This window comes from Triticum aestivum, chromosome 2B (assembly GCF_018294505.1).
Source record: "Triticum aestivum cultivar Chinese Spring chromosome 2B, IWGSC CS RefSeq v2.1, whole genome shotgun sequence".
Lineage (NCBI taxonomy): Eukaryota > Viridiplantae > Streptophyta > Magnoliopsida > Poales > Poaceae > Triticum > Triticum aestivum.
The window spans coordinates 39,078,223-39,101,773 of record NC_057798.1 but is presented as its reverse complement, the minus strand read 5'-3'; the positions used below and the strand labels follow the sequence as shown (position 1 = coordinate 39,101,773).

At 43.1% G+C, this 23,551-nt stretch overlaps 1 protein-coding gene and 1 pseudogene across 1 annotated transcript; one reads left to right on the top strand and one right to left on the bottom strand.

The window, feature by feature from the left end:
• Positions 1–290: 290 nt before the first annotated feature.
• On the top strand, positions 291–2,589 carry LOC123043342 (UDP-glucosyltransferase UGT13248). Its single transcript, XM_044465760.1, has 2 exons — positions 291–1,044; positions 1,616–2,589. Exons 1-2 carry the CDS (start codon positions 343–345, stop codon positions 2,006–2,008), a joined length of 1,095 nt encoding a protein of 364 aa, XP_044321695.1. The 5' UTR covers positions 291–342; the 3' UTR covers positions 2,009–2,589.
• A 331-nt stretch (positions 2,590–2,920) lies between these two features.
• On the bottom strand, positions 2,921–4,540 carry LOC123043341 (senescence-specific cysteine protease SAG39-like; annotated as a pseudogene).
• Positions 4,541–23,551: the final 19,011 nt, after the last annotated feature.

Genomic DNA, 23,551 nt, shown 5'->3' with positions numbered 1-23,551 from the left:
TGAATGGAGTGAAAATTGCAGTACAATTTTGCTCATATTACAACCATTTTTGAATAATCTTTTATACCTAGCGTTCTGCACCTCGGCTACATCAAACCGGGAATACGTGACAAATAAACAACAAATATGTCCATATCTCCTCTGGATTTTTGTGTGGACACGATAGATTATATTACTCCGTCGGAAAGCGAATAAACTAAAAACTTTTCTACGCATGCGGTCGTCAGTGCAAGACACACAGACAGGAGCGTGGCAACAAATTTGACCATTCCCAAGAGAAACCATGCGCGCCACTCGGCATCAAGCCTTCCAACAAGCCTATTTATCTTTGAGCAAGCGCATATGAACGCTGTCGACATGGAGACAACGGGCACCACTGACTCAAGCGTCGGCCATGGAGCAGGCGACGGCCCGAGCGTCCTCCTTCTCCCGCTCCCGGGGGCGCAGGGCCACACAAACCCGATGCTCCAGTTCAGCCGCCGCCTCGCATACCACGGCCTCCGCCCCACCCTCGTCGTCACCCGGTACGTGCTCTCCACCACCTCGCACCCTGTCGCGCCGTTCCGCATGGCCGTAATCTCGGACGGCTTCGATGCTGGTGGCATGGCGCTGTGCCCCGACTACGCGGAGTACTTCCCACGACTGGAGGCCGTCGGGTCCGAGACTCTGCGGGAGCTCCTTCTGTCCGAGGCGCGCGCTGGGCGGCCAGTGCGCGTGCTGGTTTACGACCCTCATCTTGCCTGGGCGCTGCGGGTGGCGCGGGCGGCCGGCGTGGCCACCGCGGCCTTCTTCTCCCAGCCGTGTGCTGTGGACATCGTGTATGGGGAGCTCTGGGCGGGGCGGCTGGCGCTGCCGGTGACAGACGGGCGAGCACTGCTCGCGAGAGAAGCACTGGGCGTGGAGCTTGGGCCGGAGGACATGCCGCCATTCGCGGCTGTGCCGGAGTTGCAACCGGTGCTCACCAAGACGTCGATTGGGCAGTTCGACGGTCTGGAGGACGCCGACGACGTGCTCCTCAACTCTTTCCGCGACATCGCGCCAAAGGTACGCCATACTTTGAGACTTGCCTGCTCTGCTCTAGTTATCCAATAAGTTTTGCAACAAGAAAGAGACCACGTTGTATGATGTATGAATTGCACGATGTATTGCTCATGTGCAAAGGCACGTATATATGATGTACAAATGTGGGCCACGACCTCAATTATATAAAGCAACTAGGAGGTGGGCCCAATACACGAATATGCACAACATATATACTCAACACACGTGAGCGTTTGTGTTTAATCTCTCTCTTAAGGTTGATATCAACTTAAAGAGCTCCTTAGAAATTAATCTTACACATTCGGCACTGATGAGATCGCAAGGATGGTGCAAAAATGACAAATTCAATGTAAATTATTGGAGGTGGCATAAGCGCCTCGGATGCTACCAGCACGACAACTAAACATACAAGTGTTACACGCTCCATTATTAATTATGTCACATCAGATTGATGATATGAGACCATTCATATGGGTAGGAACCAACACTCATGTGAATATGATGTTTCTATACTTAACTATTTTTAGTCGACTTTGAAAATAATTTAATATTTGAAAAACTACAAACTGAGCAGGAGGCCGAGTACATGGAGTTAACATGGAGAGCAAAGATGATTGGTCCAACTATGCCATCGTACTTTCTTGATGATAATCGCCTACCATCCAACAAGTCTTACGGTTTCAACTTGTTCAGTGATGGTGTATCGTGTATGGATTGGTTAGACAAGCATAGCATGTCCTCCGTTGTGCTTGTATGCTATGGCACCGTCTCTAACTACGATGCAACCCTGTTGGAGGAGCTTGGCAGTGGACTATGCAATTCTGGCAAACCTTTTCTTCGGGTTGTCAGATCCAACGAGGCACACAAGTTATCGGAAGAACTCAAGGAGAAATGTGAGAACAATGGATTAATTGTTGCATGGTTCCACCAACTTCAAGTTTTGCACACAAGGCTATCGGTATGGTAACACACACACACTACATTTCTTTTACTCCTTTTATGGACAAGAACATAAAAATGTTTTACAAAGTAAACAAATATGACAACACTTTATATCTAAATTCATGAACATACATGTTGGTTGTTTTGTTACCCACTGCGGATGGAACTCGACATTGGAGGCAGTTGTTAGTGGTGTTCCTCTTGTGGGAATCCCACATTGGGCAGACAAACCCACCATCTCAAAGTATGTAGAAACCATGTGGGGCATGTGTGTGAGTGTACGGATGGGTGATAAAGGATGCCTAAAGATGATGGAGGTCAAGAGCTCCATAGAGAGGTGATGGACGGAGATAGAAAGGATGAGTACAAAAGAAATGCTGCAAAGTGGATGCAAAATGCCAAGGATGCAATGCAGGAAGGAGGAAGCTCAGATAAGCATATTGCTGACTTTGCTGCGAAGTATACTTCAAATTGAATTCAGACCAATGCATTTTTCACTTCAAGTTATGAAAGTAGGCATTAACTACAATTATTTTAGAGAGAATGATATTTTACATGTGCAAGTAGAGTGCTATCTTCTCACCATTTAGAAGGATGTTCAATTTTCTAGTGTACTAACAATATGTGAACAATTGTTTACAAGTTATAGATTCATTTTAAATAAATTATAGGGAGTCTATAACAGTATTTTCATAGCAACTTTCACTTTATTAGTCCATGGGTATTCTTAGTGTTCACCCTAAATTAAGTTAAGAAGATGATTCTTTGTTCGTCCTAAATTTTCTTTGGATACCTATTTTTTATTGGTGCAATATTAGGAATTATGTAAGCTTGAATTGAAGTTGAATGCCTAAATATGTATGAAATAAAAACCCACAGTTCTTTTCGTTGATCAAATACACCAAAAGACACATGAAAGATGTATGATTAGGTGGCATTTGGTGATCTTCCTATTTGGTGGGGTATGAAGGCTCCATGGCAAGACCACACATGCCCATGTTGTCTGCATTGTCCTTCTCCATTCTAAAGTACCCATTCTCGCCCCAAGTTGTGCCCCATGAATTCTTCGTCAACCAATAACTTGTGCCATCACTAGTCTTTCCATATCCAATGGCCACAACTCCATGGTCCAAGTCAGTACCGCAAGAGCCGGTAATCACCCCACCAGAGTAGAATTGGAATGTCATGTCGCCTCCGGCCACAGCTAAGGATACTGGTTGGTTTGCCACCGCTTTCATAAGGGCACCCTAGTTATTGGCAGGCACATCATCAAAGTGGTTGATGGTTGCGGCGCTATTGGATCCAGCTTGCACTTGCCATCAGCTGCAGTAAACGGGTAGCTGGACTCCATAGTAAGACCTTCGTTCTTGATAATGAAATTGAAGGCATCATCCATGAGTCCTCCCTCGCAACCTTGATCTTCTCGATGAACATCACAGTCAACCAACTCTTGCTCCGATAGTGAGCTTAACGTTCCTGATTTCAATTTTACAATACCCCTCTGTGGCAGCAACAGTAGAAAATGCCCAGCAACAGCCTAAAAGTAATTGTGTTCTTATTGTGTTACCCTAGAAAATATTACCATATATAAGCAATGCATCACAATGTGTTATGACTTACCGCACTGGCCTTGATCCTTGATAGGGCCCTCGAGTCCATCGTTGCTGGAAGGGCTTCAAAACTCAAATTCTCATACCTGAATCCTGAAGAAAGAACTCTCATGGAGTTTGCTTTGAACCCCTTGTTTGTGTTGGTTGTCCTGAACTCATCGTTGGTGATATCAGCCAATTGGTTGACGCCGAGCCATGACTTGTGATTCTGGGCATTGAACATTTCAATGAATTCAACGTTGGCTATGAAAACCTTGAACCGGCACGCCTTCTGAGTGGCGTTCTTGTACACGCGGCCGTACTGCGCCATCCATTTCTCATGCTTCACCGGTATCGATAAGTCATTGTTTAGCACACAAGTTGCAATGACAGTTCCACATAGGCAGATGCAACCCAGGATGGCAAGGAGCAAAGCCCTGTGGATGGCCATCTTCAATTATGCACCAAAATGCATTTCTTCTAGTACCGTGTACTGTGTACTTTGCTTTGGTTTGGTTTGTTGAATGGAACTTTGTGGTATATATAGTGGCATGTACGTGTTAGAATAGGATGTATATAGATACCTTGCTTGTATGAAGTTGTTTGTGGAAAAGGGCTTGTGCGTTGCCGTGGAGTGTGGTGTCCGGCCAGATCGCTGCTTGTTTGTTTCTGGACTCTACATCTTACGAGAAGCCCTGATTAAGAGATTTACTAATGAAACAACAACCTGCTTGTTTATTTCAGGAGTCTACATCTGAAAAAGAGCATAGACGTGACGACTAGTTTGCACAAATGAAGCAAATAACTGTGTGCTCAGATAATGAATAGCCAGCCTCATAATAATATACTGTTCGACAAGAATTGTCTTAGTTTCCCAAGATCGGTTTCACAGCCATGAAATTTCCTTCCTGTCATCCTGGCTCGCATTTTGCTCTTAGTCAGTAGGGAAGGGAGTAAATGGACTTTTGTACTCGTTAGGGCTTTATATTTTTTTTCGCGAATACACAGAGGCGTATCATTTCATTGGTAGGTAGAAAGAGTGAAAAGGGTACAAGGCCGCAGCGATATGTGTACAACATAGGGCGTAGATGGGACTGTGAGAGCAGAAGACAAGAGGATGCTCAGCCCGTAAAGAGAAAAGAAATCGCTCTCACTGCATCAAGCTATCTAGCCTTTGGCTCCCGCTCGAGCCCAGTTGTGTGCGACTTCTTTGATGGCTTGAACCACCCTAGTGGTGGAGGGGTGCTCATTGTCAAAGACACAAGCGTTGCGATGTGTCCAAAGGGAGAGAAGGATCGGCGAGGCTAGCCAAGGGGCACAAACGGATGAGTCGACAAATGGAATCGTCAACGAGTCGCAATCGAAGAAGCACACAAATCAAGATTAGACGGAGATTAATCTTGAGTAATTTGAGTTCTGAAGGAATACTAGTCCGATTCATGCAAGGTGAAGTCCTGCTTCCTTTTCTACTAGGTGAGGAGAGTTTGAGTTAGTAATACTAGTCCTAGTTAGGTTAGAAACTAATCATGCCGGAGTCCGGTTTAGGACTTTGCACTTGGTCCGTTTAGGACGGCGATCCCTATATGGCGCATAGGTCGCCCGCTAGCGAGTTGGCGCGTGCCCCCCTAGCGTCCACAGCTTTTTGGGCCGGCCCATAGAGGGATTCCTCCCCACCGGTTTTGGGAAGGTTCTAGAATCTTCCCTAAAACCTTTTATTCTTGTTTATTTGTTCTGGTTTGTTCTTTTGTATTTCCTTTTTCATGTTACTTTTTTTTCTTTTTTCTTTTTTTTCTTTTCTCTAATGTTCCGTTTTCTTTTTTCCTTATTTTCCCCTTTTCTAAAACTTTTTCTGCCATGTATCGAATCTGCGAACAAATGTTCTTAAATTGTGAACATTTTTCAAATTGCCGAACATTTTTTGAAAACTCGTGAAAATTGTTTTGATAAAGTGATTTTTTTAAAATCCTGAATTTTTTTTATATCAGTGAATTTTAAAAAATCATGAATTTTTTCAAGTTTACGAACATTTCTTAAACTTGTGTACATTTTTTGAAATTTCTGAATTTTTTTGAAATTCAGGAACATTTTTGTTTTCAACAAGTAATTTTTTAGTTCCTTAATAGTTCTTGAAATAGCGAACAGTTTTCATATTTTGTGGACATTTTTTCGAATTTTTGAACATTTTTCAAAATTCTTGAACATTTTTTTAATATTGTGAACATTCTTATAGAAATTCATGAACATTTTTTGTAATTGTAAATATTTTTTGAATAGACAAACATTATTTTCGAAATTGCGAACATTTTTTGAATCCATGAGAATTTATCATTTCCTGGAAAAATTTAAAATAGTGAACAATTATTGAATTCACGAACAATTGGAAAATTTGCAATTTTTTCTGAAATCCTAAATTATTTTTTAAAATAAGGTAAAGCTGAAACTGAAAAAAAGGGCGAAAGAACAAGCGGCTGCCCGCCCCACACATGGGCCGGCCCATGGAGGTGTGCGGGGGAGCAGGGAGGGTACGTGCTCCCGTAGCTGCCGGCGCCTAAGGCGCCATATAGGAGGTCTAGTTTAGGACGTAACTGTATGTGTCCGTATTTTATCAGGACTTGATTCACAAGTCGGCTAGGTACATGTTGAATTCATACAGAATTGGTGGAAAAACTTAACATATGCTGGTGCGTTGCATTGGGGGGAAAACTTAACATGTTATCCATCATGTCAGAAGCTAGTTGCTCAAGCAAAGTTGGATTTTTAGGGAGGGAAGCGCGCGAGACGTATATGATTAACCTAACCTAGCGAGATATGTAATCAATGGACCTGTGTCGTGTGATGATGTACCATACGAAGGGCAATCACATTTCATATAAAACAATAAATCCACGCTAGCTCGTTGATAAAGCCGTGCAGGGAGCTGACGAAAAAATTATAGGGGGGCAAGGTGTCGCCAGGCTGGTCAACACGAGCCGCCACCCTACTGCACATCTGCAGATCCAGTGCCGATCAATGTCAGGCACGCGACCGTACATGCACCGTTCCAAAGAAAGAAACGGAGAAAGAGGGGAAAGGGTACAACCCCCTCAAAAACGTATGAAAGAGCATTACGGGCCTTTGACAAATCGTACATACACCTACACGCTCCTACATCCATCCATATAGGCTGGTCAGAATTTCGTATGTGCTTGCATCGCCAAAAATCAGTGCATGATAGGTGTTTTACTTGCTGAGTTGTGTCGCCGTGTCTATCGCACTTGCACCGCCCTACCAAGCTCGCTGCCAGCGCCGGTCAGCTGACAGCGGAGCACCGGCGCTGCATTTGATCCCCCATTGCCCGACCTCACCGCGTAACGCCCGCAAATCGTCGGCGCCCTACTATGCACTACGGGCACCGATGTCGTTGTCCAGCCATGCCGAGCCGCCGAGACGTGTGCTGTTGTGTGCCACTCCCATGGTGTTTGTTCAAATGTGCCTCCCGCCGCCGGCTGTTGCCACTCGCTGTAGTCGCCCAAGATTGCCCATCATGCCCTCGTAATCGAAGGGGTGAGTTTTAATATCCACCCTTGATTTACTAAATGGTGTGTACCGAAGCGGAAGTGCTGCTGATTTTAGAACTTTATATAAAGAGGGGGTTGCTACAAATCAACCGGATGATTTTCTAGGAAATCATCTGCCTAAACAGCTGTTCGATCTAATGGAAATTGGTCATTCAATCGCAATAAACAGAGCCGTCGTCTTTCTTTGTTCTCCCTTCGATCACGCGGCTACCTCGCAACACCGGAGCACCGACTACCTCATCTTCCTTCTTTGCTGCGTCGGCTACCTCGCACCAGCAGAGCCAGCATGACAAAAAGCTTTAGCACAACAGCTTCCATGGCAGCAGCGCTTGGCGCGAAGCATTGACGGCGCCCGGCAGTGCTCCATTGCAGCCTCGCAGAGATTCAATGACCCTGTGGTGTTTCACTGCAGCTCCGACAACACTTCATTGCAGCCCCGACGGAGCTTCAATGACCCACCGCGGCGCTCAATTGCAACTCCGAAGGAGATTAAACGGCCTTGTGGCCCTTCACTGCAACTCTGGCAATTCTTCATTGCAGCCTTGGCGGAGCTTCAATGACCCGCCGAACTGCAGCACCGGCGGCCGCTGATGAGCGTCCATCGTGTGGGTGTGGCACAACAACGCCAACCACTGCAGCCTCACCGCGCTGCGTCGTGTTGCACAACATCAACGGCCAGTGCAACGTCGATGCCCTCTTCTGTAGCAGTGGTGCTCGATGTCGTCTTTTGCAGCGGCCCTCGCTGCCCCCACAACAATGTTGTGCAACCGCAACAGTTCGCCGGTGGCCTGGGTGTGCAGCGTCGGCGTGCGTCTGCAATAGAGATGCTGACCGAATAGCCGCCCATGCTGCTCCATCGGCTTTGTAGCCAAGCCGGCCCTCGCGCATAAGTGGTCGTGCCCCCTCGCACCCCCTAGCACTCCCGATAGTCACCGCCCCTCACAGCATCTGGACCCATGTGCTTGAAAAACGACGATGGTGGTTTGCAGCAGCGGTGCAGAACTTCAGTATTGCAGGAGCAGGGCCGCGGCAAGCGTTGTGCTAATGGAAGCAGAAACAGAGGTAAGGAATGAGTGGCTCACGCTTGTGGAGAACAGATAAGGGAGAGAAGCAATAAAGCGGTGAGCGAGCGCCGCGGTTGGTGTAAAGCTAGCCTAGAAAGCAGCTTGGTTGATTTTGTAGCCAGTCTTCCATCTTGCCAAGTTGACATAGTCATATGTACTATTTTTTTGGAGAACGCTCTAGATCGAATCAATTTCTTGTCTGCTTGAACAAAACATTTGGATAGAAGCGGTGTCAGCCTTATCTCTTAAGGACACAACCACATGAGGCCATCGTCCATGTCCTGCCCTTCTTCGTCATTTTTTCTGCTTCCGTCATTGCTGGTGCTCGTGAGCTGGTTGGTGTCTTTGGCTTGTTCGATTCATGCAACTTGCGAAGGTATATAAGTTGGTAGAATTTGATTTAAATGAACAAGGTGGGACTATTTTTTTTAGGCAACCTCACAAAGCTTATATTAGATCCTCACAATGTTTACAGGGACGGATGGTAAATTCCCGGGATGCCCTAACCAAACATGGCAGCCACCACCGAGAGATAAAGGATGCTTCATTAAGTTGTGAGCTTCAAAATTTGAGGTCCTAAACTGATGACTGAAATTACATAAATCAAAAGCTAAAGAATGTTCGACTATCTCATGAATGACTGCACCATAACTTGCCAAATTCTCCTTGTGTATATCCTGCACCACCATTTTGCAGTCCGATGCAACTTGGATGCGCCTTAAGTAGAGATCACCAGCCAAAGCGAGTGCTTCTCTGATATCAAGGGCTTCCAAAGTCGGGGGATCCACAATGTATCTGAAAGAAAGAGTGGAAGCTCCCATAAACATACCTCTCTCATCTCTGCAGATGACCACCACTGCACCACCATTCCTGGTTACCGTTGCATCAACGTTGAACTTCACTTTACCTGATGGCAGGAGGTTGCTTTGGTGGTTGCCTGTTGTGGATCAGTTGTAGCTCGTCCAAATATTTTGATATGAAGCTGTTGACAGAGTGTGGCGACTGAAATATGTTCTCATGGATTGCCTTACGCCTCGCATACCAAAGTGCCCAGAGCGTCACCACCAGTCGATCGAAGATATCCCTCATCAATATTTCATGCAATGAAAACAGCCACTCCTTTGGATCATCTTCCTCACGCTCAACCATATGTTGGACCAACTCATCTGGAGCCAACGCCCAAACACTTGCTGCCATCGGACATGAGATAAGTGCATGTTTCCATGTGTCAACAGCCCCGCATAACGAGCAAGTATCCTCTGTTGCCATGTGACGGTGTTTGAGGACCGACCCTGTTGGCATAGAATGACTTGCAAGCCGCCAAACGAAAACCTTCTGTTTAGATGGAACTTGCATGTGCCAGATCATGGACCACTTCTTGGTCACTTGATGCTCATATGATGTACCGTCCTCCTCCGCTAACCATGCCTCCCTACTGTGTTTCGTTTATTGTATCATTCGGTAAGCAGATCGAACACTAAAAATTCCTCTAGGTTCCTCATGCCATGCCCAGAAATCTCCCACCCAGCGTGTACATAGAGGAATCCGTAGGATCTCTTCCGCATCAAAGTGAGTGAACACTGAGCGCACCAGATTCTCATTCCACGTTGCCGACGTAGGATCTATGAGCTGCGCCACCCTCTCCGGAGCGTTCTGAACAAGTGAGCATATGGGGCGCTTGAGGCCATCATGGGGGATCCAGTTATGGCACCAGATATCTGTTGTCTCCCCATCACCAATGCGCCTAATAACCCCTTGCGCCAAGATGTCTCGGACATCCAATATCGCCAGCCATATCTGGAATGGATGCGACCCCAGTTCGGCCTGCAGGAGAGAGAAATGTGGGAAGTAAACTGCCTTGAGGATACGGGCACTGAGTGAGGTGCTGTAAGTTAGGGTGTGCCACGCCTGCCTTGCCAGAAGGGCGAGATTGAATATCTCCATGCCGCGAAAACCTAGGCCTCCCAAGTGCTTCAGCATAGTCATTATATTCCAAGCCACCCAACTGGGCTTTCTCTTTCCATGTTTGGAGCCCCACCAGAATTGTCGTATGATAGACATTATGCTCTCACAAAGGCCTCGTGGCAATCTGAAACAAGCCATGGAATTGACTGGTGGCAATCGTGACAAGGTGGGACTAATAATTACATGCATAAGGAGCAACATTTTTACGGGCCCATAACTGAAATTCATATTTTAGGCCAAGAGGGGAGGGGCCCAACTAAAACTTACATTAGTAAGATCTATTCAAGTACACATTACATATGAAAGATTATTAAATTGATAAAATAGAGCCTCAATTTGCAGAAGCATAATTTCACACCACATACTGATAAGTTATACCACGCTTAGGCAAACCAATATGACTGGCGGAGTTGAGTTCAAATACATTAGTCTCTCTTTACGACGCATGTTTTAGTATCATAATGAAAATTGTGATATCTGAATTTCAATGTTTAAACCAATAAATAATTTTAATTCGATAAACGTGTAGGCATCTCATTTGCACCAAACCAAACCAAGTGAATCTGGACGAGCATGTAAGATAATCGAATCATGTGTAAAAGTATAATCAACAACATTTTTAGTTCTTCGAATTACTATATCGAACATGCAAGCCACATTTTTTATGCCCTAGAAGTTTCTATAAATATGACTGCCTAATATACACTAGAAATCGCTATAAAAATATTTGTTAGTGTATCCATAATTTATAAATATCTATCATAATATTCAATATAATATTAAAAATATATATGAACACACGCATGTATATGCAAATGTGCATACACTACATCGTTTATGCAGTATTAGAAAAATAAATATGAAAGATTGTTTTAGCAATAAAGAAAAGTTTTGGTACATCATAAATTTTTCATTTTGTAAAATTAAAATTTTCAATTATATACATTACAGATGCGTACCAATTAATAATATAAATGTTATTTCAAAACATTTTATGTGGCTAAATAATAATAAGATATTGATTACAACTGTAATATGGTACACTTAGTTTAAAATAAGTATAAAAGTTTAATATAAAAAAAATACAACGCCCCAAAAATACATTGGACCGGCTCTGCATGCACAAGTCAGGTGGCTCGGGTACTGGGGATGTGCTACACCTTGAGAAAGTAAGTATATCAAACCCGTGTCCCAGCGCTCAGCAACAGCCCCATAGGCTAAGGTGCTCAACGCTGGGTGTGTGAAGCGTACATACATCAACACATGATCGAACGATACTGGGTCTTTTATCACTTCCACATATCCCGGTGACTCTCAATCCTACATCAACGCCCTGCACTACAATGTAGGAACTACAAGATTTCTCTAGCATAACAGAAGAATGTACTTAAATTTAACCGTGTAATGATCGCTGCAGGATGTACTCTACGTAAATGTGTCTCAGCTGGCATGTATGTCATATCGTCAAGCATTGCTATCTCAAATTTATAAAGAGGGCAACCGGGACCAGTACTAGGCATTCACCAACCAGAAATACTCTTCAGTGACCATGCAGTCCATAACAAGGACAATCAATAAATCTATTTTGATCCCCATAAGTATTTTTTTTGTACACCACGGCTGGATGATATGTTGATTAAATCTGTGCATATATGTTACACAACTGTAAGTCGCATGTATGCAGTATCTGGCTTTTCCTAGTTTATAGTGGTTAACTATTTTCTTATTATTCTCAGCTCATCAAAAAGTAAATCATGTTCTGTATTACTGACAAATGAAAATAATGTTCTGTTTTTGTCTCCTTTTCCATTTTATTGCCCCTCTCACGCGCTTTGTTAACAGCACAGTTCATGAGACAAGGTAATACGGCAGTGTGCATCTATGATGCGTGAGAGGGCTGGGATGTGGTGCAGTTTTACCGTCCTCAATACCAGTTAATTAATGACAATCTCACAAACACTACGTAGTCATTGTCAACATGCATACACTAGGCAGCGTCGATTGTCCAGCCATACACACTTTTAAATTATGCCGATGACGATTATCATTCTCAAGTTGTGGCGTGGTGTTCTTCATAGTTGTGGTGTGGTGTTCTTCGCGGTGACTGGAGATTCTTGCCAACGAGGAAGGTCCTTCCACCCCACCGAGAATAAAACAATGCGACCGTTAGGGACCGCTATGTACGCAGAGATGGAGATGGTGCCCCTTGTTGTAAGGCATTCTCTAGCATAGCCCGTTTCGTCAGCCTAGATGCCACGGAGCAGAGCTAGCTTCTTAGACAATCTCTGAAAACACACACACATATATATATAGCAAGGATGTTTTCTTTTTAAAACGGAGGCAAAAGCTTTGCCTCATCCATTAATTAAGAAGAAGAGATTTGCCAGGTTAATAAATAGAAAAATGGGCAAAAACAGTCACAAACCGTTGAGTAGCACTCGCATAAAACCCCACACACACCTCACATAGCAGGTGGTCTGTTCGGTGGTCTTTCGCGGCGCCAGCCTTGCATAGTTCTCCTTCGGAGCTATCTTTCAGAGCCGGAGCTGCGCTGTCCTTGGCGCGCGTGGCTTTGTCTGGCGCGTGCCTTATTGTGTCTCCACACAACTTCTACGGTGTGGGTTGGGTCGACGTTTGTCTTCAGAGAAGTCGGATTCGCTTGCTCGGAGTTTAGGGAGGGCGAGGACACCTGTTGGGGAGAAGTGATGACGATGACACCGGTGTGTGATGTTGACGAGACCCTCTATATAGCAAGGATGTCAATTAACTAGTCGCGCACATCTTCTTGCAAGCATATCATACGGATTCCACACAAATATAAATATGTACACTAAGATAAATAAGCATGTCTGTCACTTCAATTCACATAGCATCGAATTCTACACTAAGCATATCAATCAGATTCTACAATAAGTATATTAATCGGATTCTAAACTAGGCGTATCATCGAATTCTACACTAATCATGCATATATATCAAACAAATTTCTACACTTAGATGAAGAACTTTAGTAACATACCATGAGACGGCGGCCGACAACATTGGTCCTTGACAGACGGGTCACAAATGGCACCCCGACATAATTATTACGTGGCAAAAGGTTGTCGAAGAGGTTGCTGGCCTCATCCTCGCCGAGCCTAATTCTGTGGGAAAAGATTGTATGATCAAATAGGTCCTCATCATCATCATCCATGCTCAGATAGATGACAAAAACTCTAGGTCTTCTTCCTATTTAAGGAGAAGAGGATAATTTGGACCCCGGTGAGACGGTTATGGGCGAGGAAACGTTCCCGTCCATCTCCTCCCATCTCGGTCATTCTTGGTTCTTTCTCGAGCTGCATAGTGTAGGGCCCCCAGGAGCCTCGAAGACCACGATATCTTCGGTACAAATAAAACCTGACGTTGCCTGGGATGATCTTTGTAAAGAACACAAAAAACATGCAATTTTAGTGTTCATAGAATTTTTTTTGAAAAACAGACATAGCCCATTGGAAAAAAGGTTTGTTACCACTAAACAAACACAACACCGGTGGTGGTAGATGTCGAACAGATCTCCAGTTGCAAGGCTACTGGCACACCTTGACCTGCAAAGTTGACATCGTGTGGTGGCACCATTCTACAAAACAACATTTCAATTTTCACACTACTAAAAAAGCATTCATGACAAAAGCGTATCACTGGATTCAACACTATGTAAATTGGATTTTACATTTACCATATCAATTGAAGATTGGACACTAAAAAAATTCTAAACCCATAAAAAATTTCTACACTAATAAAATCGAGTTCCACACTAATAAATAAAATTCTACTGAGTATACTAAGTATAGTAAGATTAAACACTACTAAATCAACACACAAGACTAGCATGCGATGTAAACTAAAAAACTACACTAAGTACAAAATCGGTTTCTACACTAAGGATTCAAATTCTATTAAGTATATCAAGATTCAATAATACTAAATCATCACAAAATACTATCATCTAATTCTACATTAGAACATATTCAACACTAAAAAATTTATACAGTATGTATAAAATGGGCTTGTACACTACTAAATCGAATTCTAATAAGTATAATCGGATTGTACACTACTAGATCTAATTCTAAACTACTAATTTCTATACAGATCAATGAAATTCATGGACTCCATGGTGTCTACGGGAGAGGGGGCATGCATGGGGGGGGGGGGGGAGAAGAGGTGAGATGGGAGGGGATCTCACCTGCTGACCCTCGGAGGTGGAAGTTACCGCGCTGGTTCAGCAGCGATGACTGGCGATGCCGGGAGAGGTCCGGAGGTGATGGAGGTTACGCTGGTCGAGGGGGAGTGAAAAGGACCAGGTAAATCGCAATGACTTAGGCATACTTTACTAGGAGATGTAGATATGAGATGGACTAGTGACGGCATGGGCCTAACAGGCCACACCATAACAAAATATAGCCCAAAGAAAAAACTAAGAAAACAGCAATGTTGTGCAAAAAAATGTACAATGCCAACAGTAAGTGTATAATGATGGCCTACCATATGCCAACGCCACCAATATTTGGATAAAAAGTGCTGACGTTTATTGAAAATGGTGCGCCACCAACTAAAGTTGTGGCTAGCGATTTCTCTACTAGTGGAAGAACTTCTTGATGCGGTCAGTATTAATGATTTTCCATGTGATCAATATAAATGTGACATATCTCAGTGCCTTTGTTTTTTTTTTCACGAGAAAGGTACAAGGATGGCAGCCATCACTGCTATCTTTTTCACTATAGTACCACAGATTAACAAGTTCTTATCAATTCCTGGTCGGTATTATATGAAAAGCAATGGGAAAACATAGAGGTGTAGATGATAGTCATGAGACCAAAGACTTCGACACGGTACAAAACTAAAACTAAAAACTAAGATCTGTGCGAAAAGAGATCTTTAGATAATTTCGAGCAAAGAAATCCCTTTGGTCAAGAACAACCTTCTTCCAAAAGTTACCTCGATGTAAAAGTTCAAGTTGTTGAATCTCTTGATGCATCTTAATCCTCTATGTTCGATGGCCATTGGTATAAAAAGAAGATTAAATAGTGGTGATATGATATGGTGGAGTTTTTAACCAAAGACTACCACAATTCGACCAGACCTAATAGAACACTACCACTTTGAAAACAGTTACTTGAAGCTACCACTTTTCTTCTAATTTTTTCCTAGAAATGTCCAAGTCAGAAAAGTGGTTGATTCAGACATTTTAAGCTCGATTATGACATGCTGGGACCATCAGTCAGTGTTGACATGGCAACTCCGCTATGTTTCCTGTTATGACAAGTGGGACCCACATGCCAGTCAAACAAATATGCTTTCCCTCAAAATTAAAGTTTGAAGCGAGATTGAGCCCTCTAGTTGATCCCTCTAGTCTTGGTCAACGCTTGTTGGGATGGCCGTAGGAGCAAGCTGGATCCGTCAATCTTCGTCGGAGGTCCGCGCCTCCTCTTCCAGTCCGTGGCACATCAAGCATGGGTCGCAGTCGGGCTGCGTGGAAGAGCTTGGCCAGGAGGAGCATGACGTCCATGCTGGCTTCAGCGCTGGCTAGCTACCGCACCGCCGGACGGGTTGGCCGCCGCGCTAGCTGGCCTCTGCGCCGCCAGGCATGCTGGCCTCCGCACGAGCTGGCCACCGCTTTGGTTGCCTACTGCACCGCCGAGAGGGCTGGCTTCCATGCTGCCGTGCTGGTTGGCCGCCGGTCGAGCTCGACCAAGGCCGCGGTGGTGTGCTTGGATTACCCTGTTTAGTGGTGTTTAGATTAGCCTAACAATTATTATTAGGGAAAGACTACTAATTAGTTTAGGGTTAGATAGGTCATTGTCCAGTGGGCCCATGTGGTTAGATTATTCTAACAATTAATTAGTTTATGATTAAGTCAATCACTATAAATTTAAAAAAAGTCTAAAAACCTGAGAACTTTTTTTGAGACTGACATGCGGGAACCACACATCATAATAGTCAACATAATGGAGTTGGCTATTGTGCCACATCAACACTGACCGGTGAGCCTAACATGTCATCAACCTACATTAACCGGCTAGAATCAGCCAATTTTCCTACTTCGTAGTTTTTAGGGAAAAAATAGAAGAAAAGTGGTAGCTTCGGGTAATGTTTCCCAAAGTGATAGTTTTTTGTTAAGTCAGGCCGGAATGTGGTACTCCCTCCGTTCCAAATTACTTGACTTTCATTTGTCAAGATACGAATGTATCTATACTTGTTTAGTGTCTAGATACATCCGTATCTAGACAAATGGGGGTCAATTAATTTGCAACGGAGGGAGTAGTTTTTAGTTAAATACTCGATATGGTGTGCTCCATTTTTATGGTTTCTACTAGATTTAAGGTCATCACACTTGTCCAGGAGTAATGTTTCATTCTTCCAAATCATTGGTACGCAAAAATGATCCTAATCTGTGGCATAGAAAAGAAAATCTTACTAAAAATGATCCTAATCGATACCCCTTCGTCTCTCCCCCTAGCGAGCAGGCGACTAAGGTTTCTGCCTCCCGTCAGCGTCGCCGCCGAGCTGCCACGTCTCATCTTGCCTTAGGGCAATGGGGGCGTGGTGGATCCCTGCCCTTGCCAGCGGGAGGGCTCCTTTTTTAGATGTTCCTTTGTGTTTTGTAGGTGTTTGTGTCATGTGCTGGAAGGCGAGACTTCTGCAGTTCCCTGAAGATGTAGTAAGGTTCTCACTGCCTAACCACCGTCCCCATGGTGCTTCTAGCATCGTTGGACGTCGTGTCGAGGTGTCTTTGATGTATCTTCTTGTATCTAGCCTTCAATTATGTTTGTTCGTGTGTTTTCATGTTAGATCTTTCCGATATACGCTCCTCTTCATCAGCAGGGGATGTTGTTCTCGTGTGCCAGTCCTATGCGGCCTTAGCACGACGACTTCCCAACTGTCTGATAAAATAAGTATTTCAGGCACCGGCGAGGGAAGGACAATGATGACGGCACGCCTTTGCTCCCTTCAGTTCTTGTAGTCATCATTAGGTGGTCTATGGATCTAGTGGTGTTCGTTGTACTCCCATGAGTTGTACTCCCTTGAGTGAAGATGAATAGATCGTAAGCTCTACCGCAAAGTAAATGAAAATCCTACTAAGAAACAAAGCTATCCTTCGACGGTGACGAGCTGAACAAAAATACACCAAACTAAACAAAAAAACTATTTCCATCAAAACCAACAACTTATAAATAAATCATAAAAACTTATAAATAAATCATAAAAATTGTGGACATTCCCACTTATTTCAAGGAAGTGTTTATTCCTATGTCAATGTTGTTTGTTATTAAAAAGTGGATAAGGTAAATTTATAAAATCTTTATCAAACAATTTGAGTATGAAGGTGCACATTTCAAATTTTTTGCCAATCTGAGGTTTAGAATCGCGACATATTTTGCACAAGTTCTTTGTGCAACTTAAGGCTGCATAGATTCTGGTTGGGCTGATTGCACCCAGAGAGAGACGGTGATTGCAGATTTTTTTCATTACAAACTGGTTCAGTTTGGCTCTGGCTAACAGAAGGAAACACAGAGACCGGGAGCAACCAGCTGCATTGATTATTGGCGGGCCAATTGGTAGCATACATTGGCCTATCTGTGCAACCGGGCAACTAGCCTCATCGAATGTAGGAGTGCCATGCTGGAGGGCGGCACTTCATTTTGGTATGGACGCGCCGAAATGGTGTCTAAGACAAGAGACAACACCAAGAGTGAACTGCCCATTGAACGGCTCATGAGCAATGCCGCTGTCTCGCTTGCAAGTGTACTGCATGGCATGGGCCAATTCTCTAAGGTGAGCATTTCACGAGCTTCTATGGTCTTGAACATCAGGCTGCACGTCTCACCAGCCAGGGTGGTGCATGGGCTATTCCAAAGGGTCGTTACAGAGGAAAATTATGTAAAGGACTCTCTCCATGCTGCTTTTACACAATTCCTAATGCCTCTCAATCCTACTTCCACGACTTGTTGGGCCACCTGATTTCTAATACATGGACAACCAATACTTAATCTCTAATAGGTGTATATTGCAAGGATCTTCTCTACGGAACATAGATAGGCCTTCTTCTAATATTCAAGTAACCTTTCTATTTCGTTGACCTCTAATATTCAGGAGCACAGTTCACTTTGTTGCCCGTTCTATCGTGCTTTATAAAAGAGCAGCCATAACTTGCAGTGATTGGTATTCATCAAACCACTCTGCCCTTAGTCCTTGACTGGACTTGAGCATTCTCCTTTACACAATACAAATACATATCAAAAACCTACTCCTCATTTGAATGGTACGACAATAAGCCAAAAAAATTACAAAGTCAACCAAGACTAACCATTGGTGGCATGTTTAATAGAAGAAACAACCTAAACACCAGGCATGATCCGAGACTCAAACACTGGTGGGCTAGTTGGCACACTCGAGCAGCTAGCTAACGAAGCCACGCCCCGTTCTTAACGACATTCAGCGAAGAATGCTTACAAAATTTGACATGCACAAAACCAGGGTAATAAACAATTACACATTGTAATGGAGCTTCCATTCGTGATCCAAACAAAACATAGGGGGAAATAGTGAGCTCGCCCCAAATATGCTGATTTTATGATTTCCCTATATGAAACCATAATGCAGTATTGTAAGCTCGCCCCAAACCGTTGCAGTGCCTTCGGACCGTGCCTTGAGCTCTTGTCGGCTGTTTCGTGTTTTGTGATTTTTAGGGCTTGTTAGGTTGTACCCTTAGAAGTATGCTTCCTACCATGTATGGTTTTGTCTGCTACCTTTCTGTGTGTGTGTGTGTGGGGGGGGGTGATCCTTTCTGTGGATTTTTGTGGCTTTGGAGGTTTGCTTTATATATAAAGCGGGTGAAAGTGGTTTTGGGTAAACTATAGTGTAGTATTAAAAATAATATGAATATTTCTCAATTGAATGTGCATTCTTACTACGTGGCAGCAGAATTCGATAGAGAAATATGTATATTTATGGGCTGCATAAAAAATAGACAAACATGTATCTATAATAGATAGTCTTAACTATTATAGATCCACGCATTATTTTTATTTCCTGTGTAGGACACAAAATAATATTAGTAAAATTTTATTGCTACATATGACTTTTAGATTTAGATGTGGGATTGTTCCACTTTTTGCTGAAACCTATTAACAGATCGAATGAAAAAAAAAAATATCGTGCCCATCTTGGCCATAAGAGGCTACGACCCTGCCTGTCATATCGCGCACATCCCGAGGGAGAGAAGGTCCAACATTAGGGCATATCGTGATGAATGGCTTGAGGAGCTGTGGGCTTCTACTAGTTTGTCAGAGAATAATACACAACGAGAGACTCCACCGGTTTCCCTAAAAATGAACTCGACCAGCAACAGGAGAGGTAATACGAACAAATGGTCTTGTGGACGCGTGGCGTCCAATTCCTTCTTTTTGGGGCCGTTCATTCGATGTCACTATCTTGTCTTGGATCATGTACTTTTGTGCCGCTCCAGAGTAACCGAACTACTACATGTCCAGTAATCTTCTGTGTTCCTAGCACTGCATTACTCGATACTTCCTAATCCTATATCAACAAAGTGAACCACTTCCTTCGTTCCATATTAGTTGTCCCTCCGTCCCATGTACATAATACATTTCCCTCTTCAGGTAACTATTTTCCCCTCTTATGGCTGGATATATCGAGAGAGCTCGGTCATGTGCTACTTTGAAGCTCGCACTATTATCTTCTCAAATTTTTTAAAGGCCAACCGTAAACTGGTCATCCACCAACCAATTGTATCCGGGTGTAACTATAGGATCTGCACATAGGGAAACGAGCAGATCTAATTAATATTAACATGCTCAGTTAGTCAACGTATATTTTCTCAAAAAAAGTTAGTCAATGTATTGTGAAAATTGATATAATTAAAGAACAATATTTTGTTTTCGCTATTCTCCAGTGACCCGACAACAAACTTTCAATGCGGGGAAATGGTTGTATGCCGCGTGTTCGAGTATATGCAAAATTCATTTTCATAGAAGGCTGGTCCGAATCAGAAGTAACCACGGTTACCGCTCCAGAGTCTCACTTCTACATGTGGTTTTGCAAAAAATTCCAAAACCTCACAATCCTATTCAGATGACATATTGGTCTCCAAGTTTCTCTAACAGAAGCAAAGAGGACATAATATTTGATTGCAAGGACATGATCTACTGAATGTCTGATAGTTGCAGTTCTATAATTAAGTTGTCATTTACACTGAGTTGAATTCTTCATTGCCCCTTTCTTTCTGCTTTATAAGAGAGTGGCCATCATCACTTGCAGCGATCATATTCACCAAACCTTTGTACCATGAGTAAACATAACATATGCCTTACCTACTACAAATACAGATCACACCTCCTACCGCATTGGTATGGACATAAATATAAAGCACAAGACTAATAGAGGACTTCGAAAATTTTGCCATTTACACAAACATATTAACAAATTATAGGACATCTTAGTGAACCTTCCAATTTTTTACAAAAACAAGTCATACCAGAGACTATTGAGCTCGCCTAACATATATTGGTTCTATAACTTCACAAAAATGAAATAATCTAATGGGTTCTATTTCAAAAAGAAATATATGATTAAACCTGTCAAATTGCTATTCAAAACAGTGATGTAGAGATGTGTTGGCTGCTTAAAACAAGGTTCTTTTGTATGGTTTCTTTCCTTAATGCTTCCTACTTTAAGTGCCTCCTGATTTTAGCGCACGACCAATATACATCACATCTTTTCAGTCTATTATGTTTCCCTTCCAATTGTACCAGGTCAGAATAAACAACTCATAATTTGAGCGCAAACTCAGGTAACTCTTGTTGAGAAGTATCTATCGCAAAGGTCGTACTGTTTTCAGCTCTCCATTGATAAAAATGATGTTTTAAGTAATCCCCTTATTGATTACAGCATCTTGATCAGATATATTCAGTGTACAGTCAAGTTTTTCTCCCTTACATAAATGTTTTATTAGTTGTGTACAAACAACTTCTTATCTGCTCCCTTAATAATTATGTACTTTGTAGATCAGCTTAATTATGAAGTAACAAAAATTTAGTTATAGCTTATACTAAAGAATTGGGACTATCCTTCCTCCCATGGACGGTAGAAAGGCTTGCTACATCTAATTAATCCACTAATCTTTTGTTTCTCTGTGTGTTTTATTATTACTAAATTCCTGGCAGGATAAACTTTTCGAAGAACTTAATATTATTGTTCCAAATATATCTTTTTATTATTACTTGAACAAGCCATCGATACTCCGAGAAATAATCAAACATCGGAACCGAGGTATTCAATAGTGGATAGAACACATTACTGAAATAATTACCATAAGGCTGGTTCTGTTTGACTTTGTTCTTAAATGAATGAAATGATGAAACAGAGCAACCAGTGGTGGCATATCTTTCGGGTGGGACGATTGCAGGCGTGCAGCGGCCTTTCTCTTCCTTCTGCCAAAAACCAGCGTCATCCCTGGCTGGTGGGTTCTGAATAAAGCAAACGGCATGGGCCAATTCACTAGCATGATTGCTGCAGTAACTTCTATGGTCTTCAACATCAGGCTGCACATCTCATGATCCTGGGTGGTACATGGGCTATTCCCAAGGTGATTACAAAGAAAATACTTCCGCCAAGAGAGTCATGTGCACCCCCATGGCTTTACCGAGATCTACTTAGCTACTCAGTTTCTACAGATTTCCTAATGCCTCTCAATCTTACTTCCAAGACTTGTTGACCATCTGATATCCAGTGCATTAGCAACTAATATTTGATATCTAATACATTGCCAGGATCTTATCAACAGGTGGAATATAGACATGCCTTCTTCTTTAGTTCGAAATACCCTTTGATATTCAGGAGCACACTTCACTTCGTCACCCATTAATTAATACGACAAACGAGGAGACAAGCTGGCTTGCGACATTGATTTAAGTAGGAATTATCTTTTGCCTTGGTATCTGTAATATGGGTTTGTGGCCTTATATACAAAAATGGAGGGAGTACTTCCCTCTCTTGAGACTTCTCAAGAGGGCAATCTTAATTTGGAAATATGAAAGTAAGGATGGCAGACTAATTTTTGCACGATTACTCGGTGAAACATCCATTTGGATCTATCTGGTATTTCCTGGTTTTATTTATGCCGTATTAGTTGGAAATGGTTGTTTTAAGACTATAAGGGAAGACCTTATTGATGTGGTCAGCAAGGATTTTCCATGTGATACTAACGTTACATTTCTAGCTAGGTGCATTTGTTTCTTTTTAACGAGAGGTACAAGGATGGCAGCCATTACTGATCTCTTTTACTAAAATCCCAAAGATTAACAAGTTTTAAGTGATTCCTTGTCGGTATATGAAAGCAAAGTAAAACACATAGAGGGGTAGAAGATAGTCATGAGGCCGAAGACTTCGACACCATACAAAAACTGCAACCAAGAACCAGATAAGTGGGAAAAGAAATCTTCAGAAGGATGTTGTAAGCTAATTGTAAGTGTACTGCGGCCTTTCTCTTGTTCCCGCAGCCTCGACCTTCACCATGCAGCCCGCCGTCGTGTTCCTCCGGCGGGGTACTTCTCACGTACAAAGCTTAGTCCAAACCAAGCTATTGGATCCACCCTTTCATGTGATCGATCCTGTGGGTGAAACCCAACATCTCCGCCACCGGCCAACCAGCCATACCACATGTAGGAGTTCCATGCTGGAGGGCGGTGCTGCGCTGTGTCATGGATGCGCAGCAGTGGAGACTAAGACAAGACAGAGCTGCGATTTATGGACATAAACGTGGCCAGATGAAGGCTGGTGAGCAATACTGTTGTCTCGCTTCCAACTAGACTGCAAGGCGTGGCCCAATTCACTAGGGGGGGGGGGTATTTCACGATCTTCTATGGTCTTGAACATCGGACTGCATGTTTCACAAGCCAGGGTGGTGCCCGGGCAATTCTAGAGGGTGACTACTAGCTATGGAAAACAGTTATGAGAAAAGGTTCCTACTCACCCCGTGTCCATGGTTTTACCCAGCGTGACCTGTCAATGCTGCTTTTACACACTTCCTAACTCCTCTCAGTCCTACTTCCACGGCTTGTTTGGCCACCTGATTTCTAATACATGAGCAACCAATACTTAGTCCATAATAGTATATTGTAAGGATGTTCTCAACGGAATATAAGCCTTGATCTTTAACTCGAGTAGCCCTTGGATTGAGTTGAAGTCTGATATTCATGAGCACACTTCACTTCGTTGCCCCTCTCTATACAAGAGCAGCCATAACTTGCAGTGATAGGTATTCAGCGAACAACTCTAACCTTGGTCCTTCACTCAAGTTGATCATGCTTCTTTACATATACTGCAAAATTTA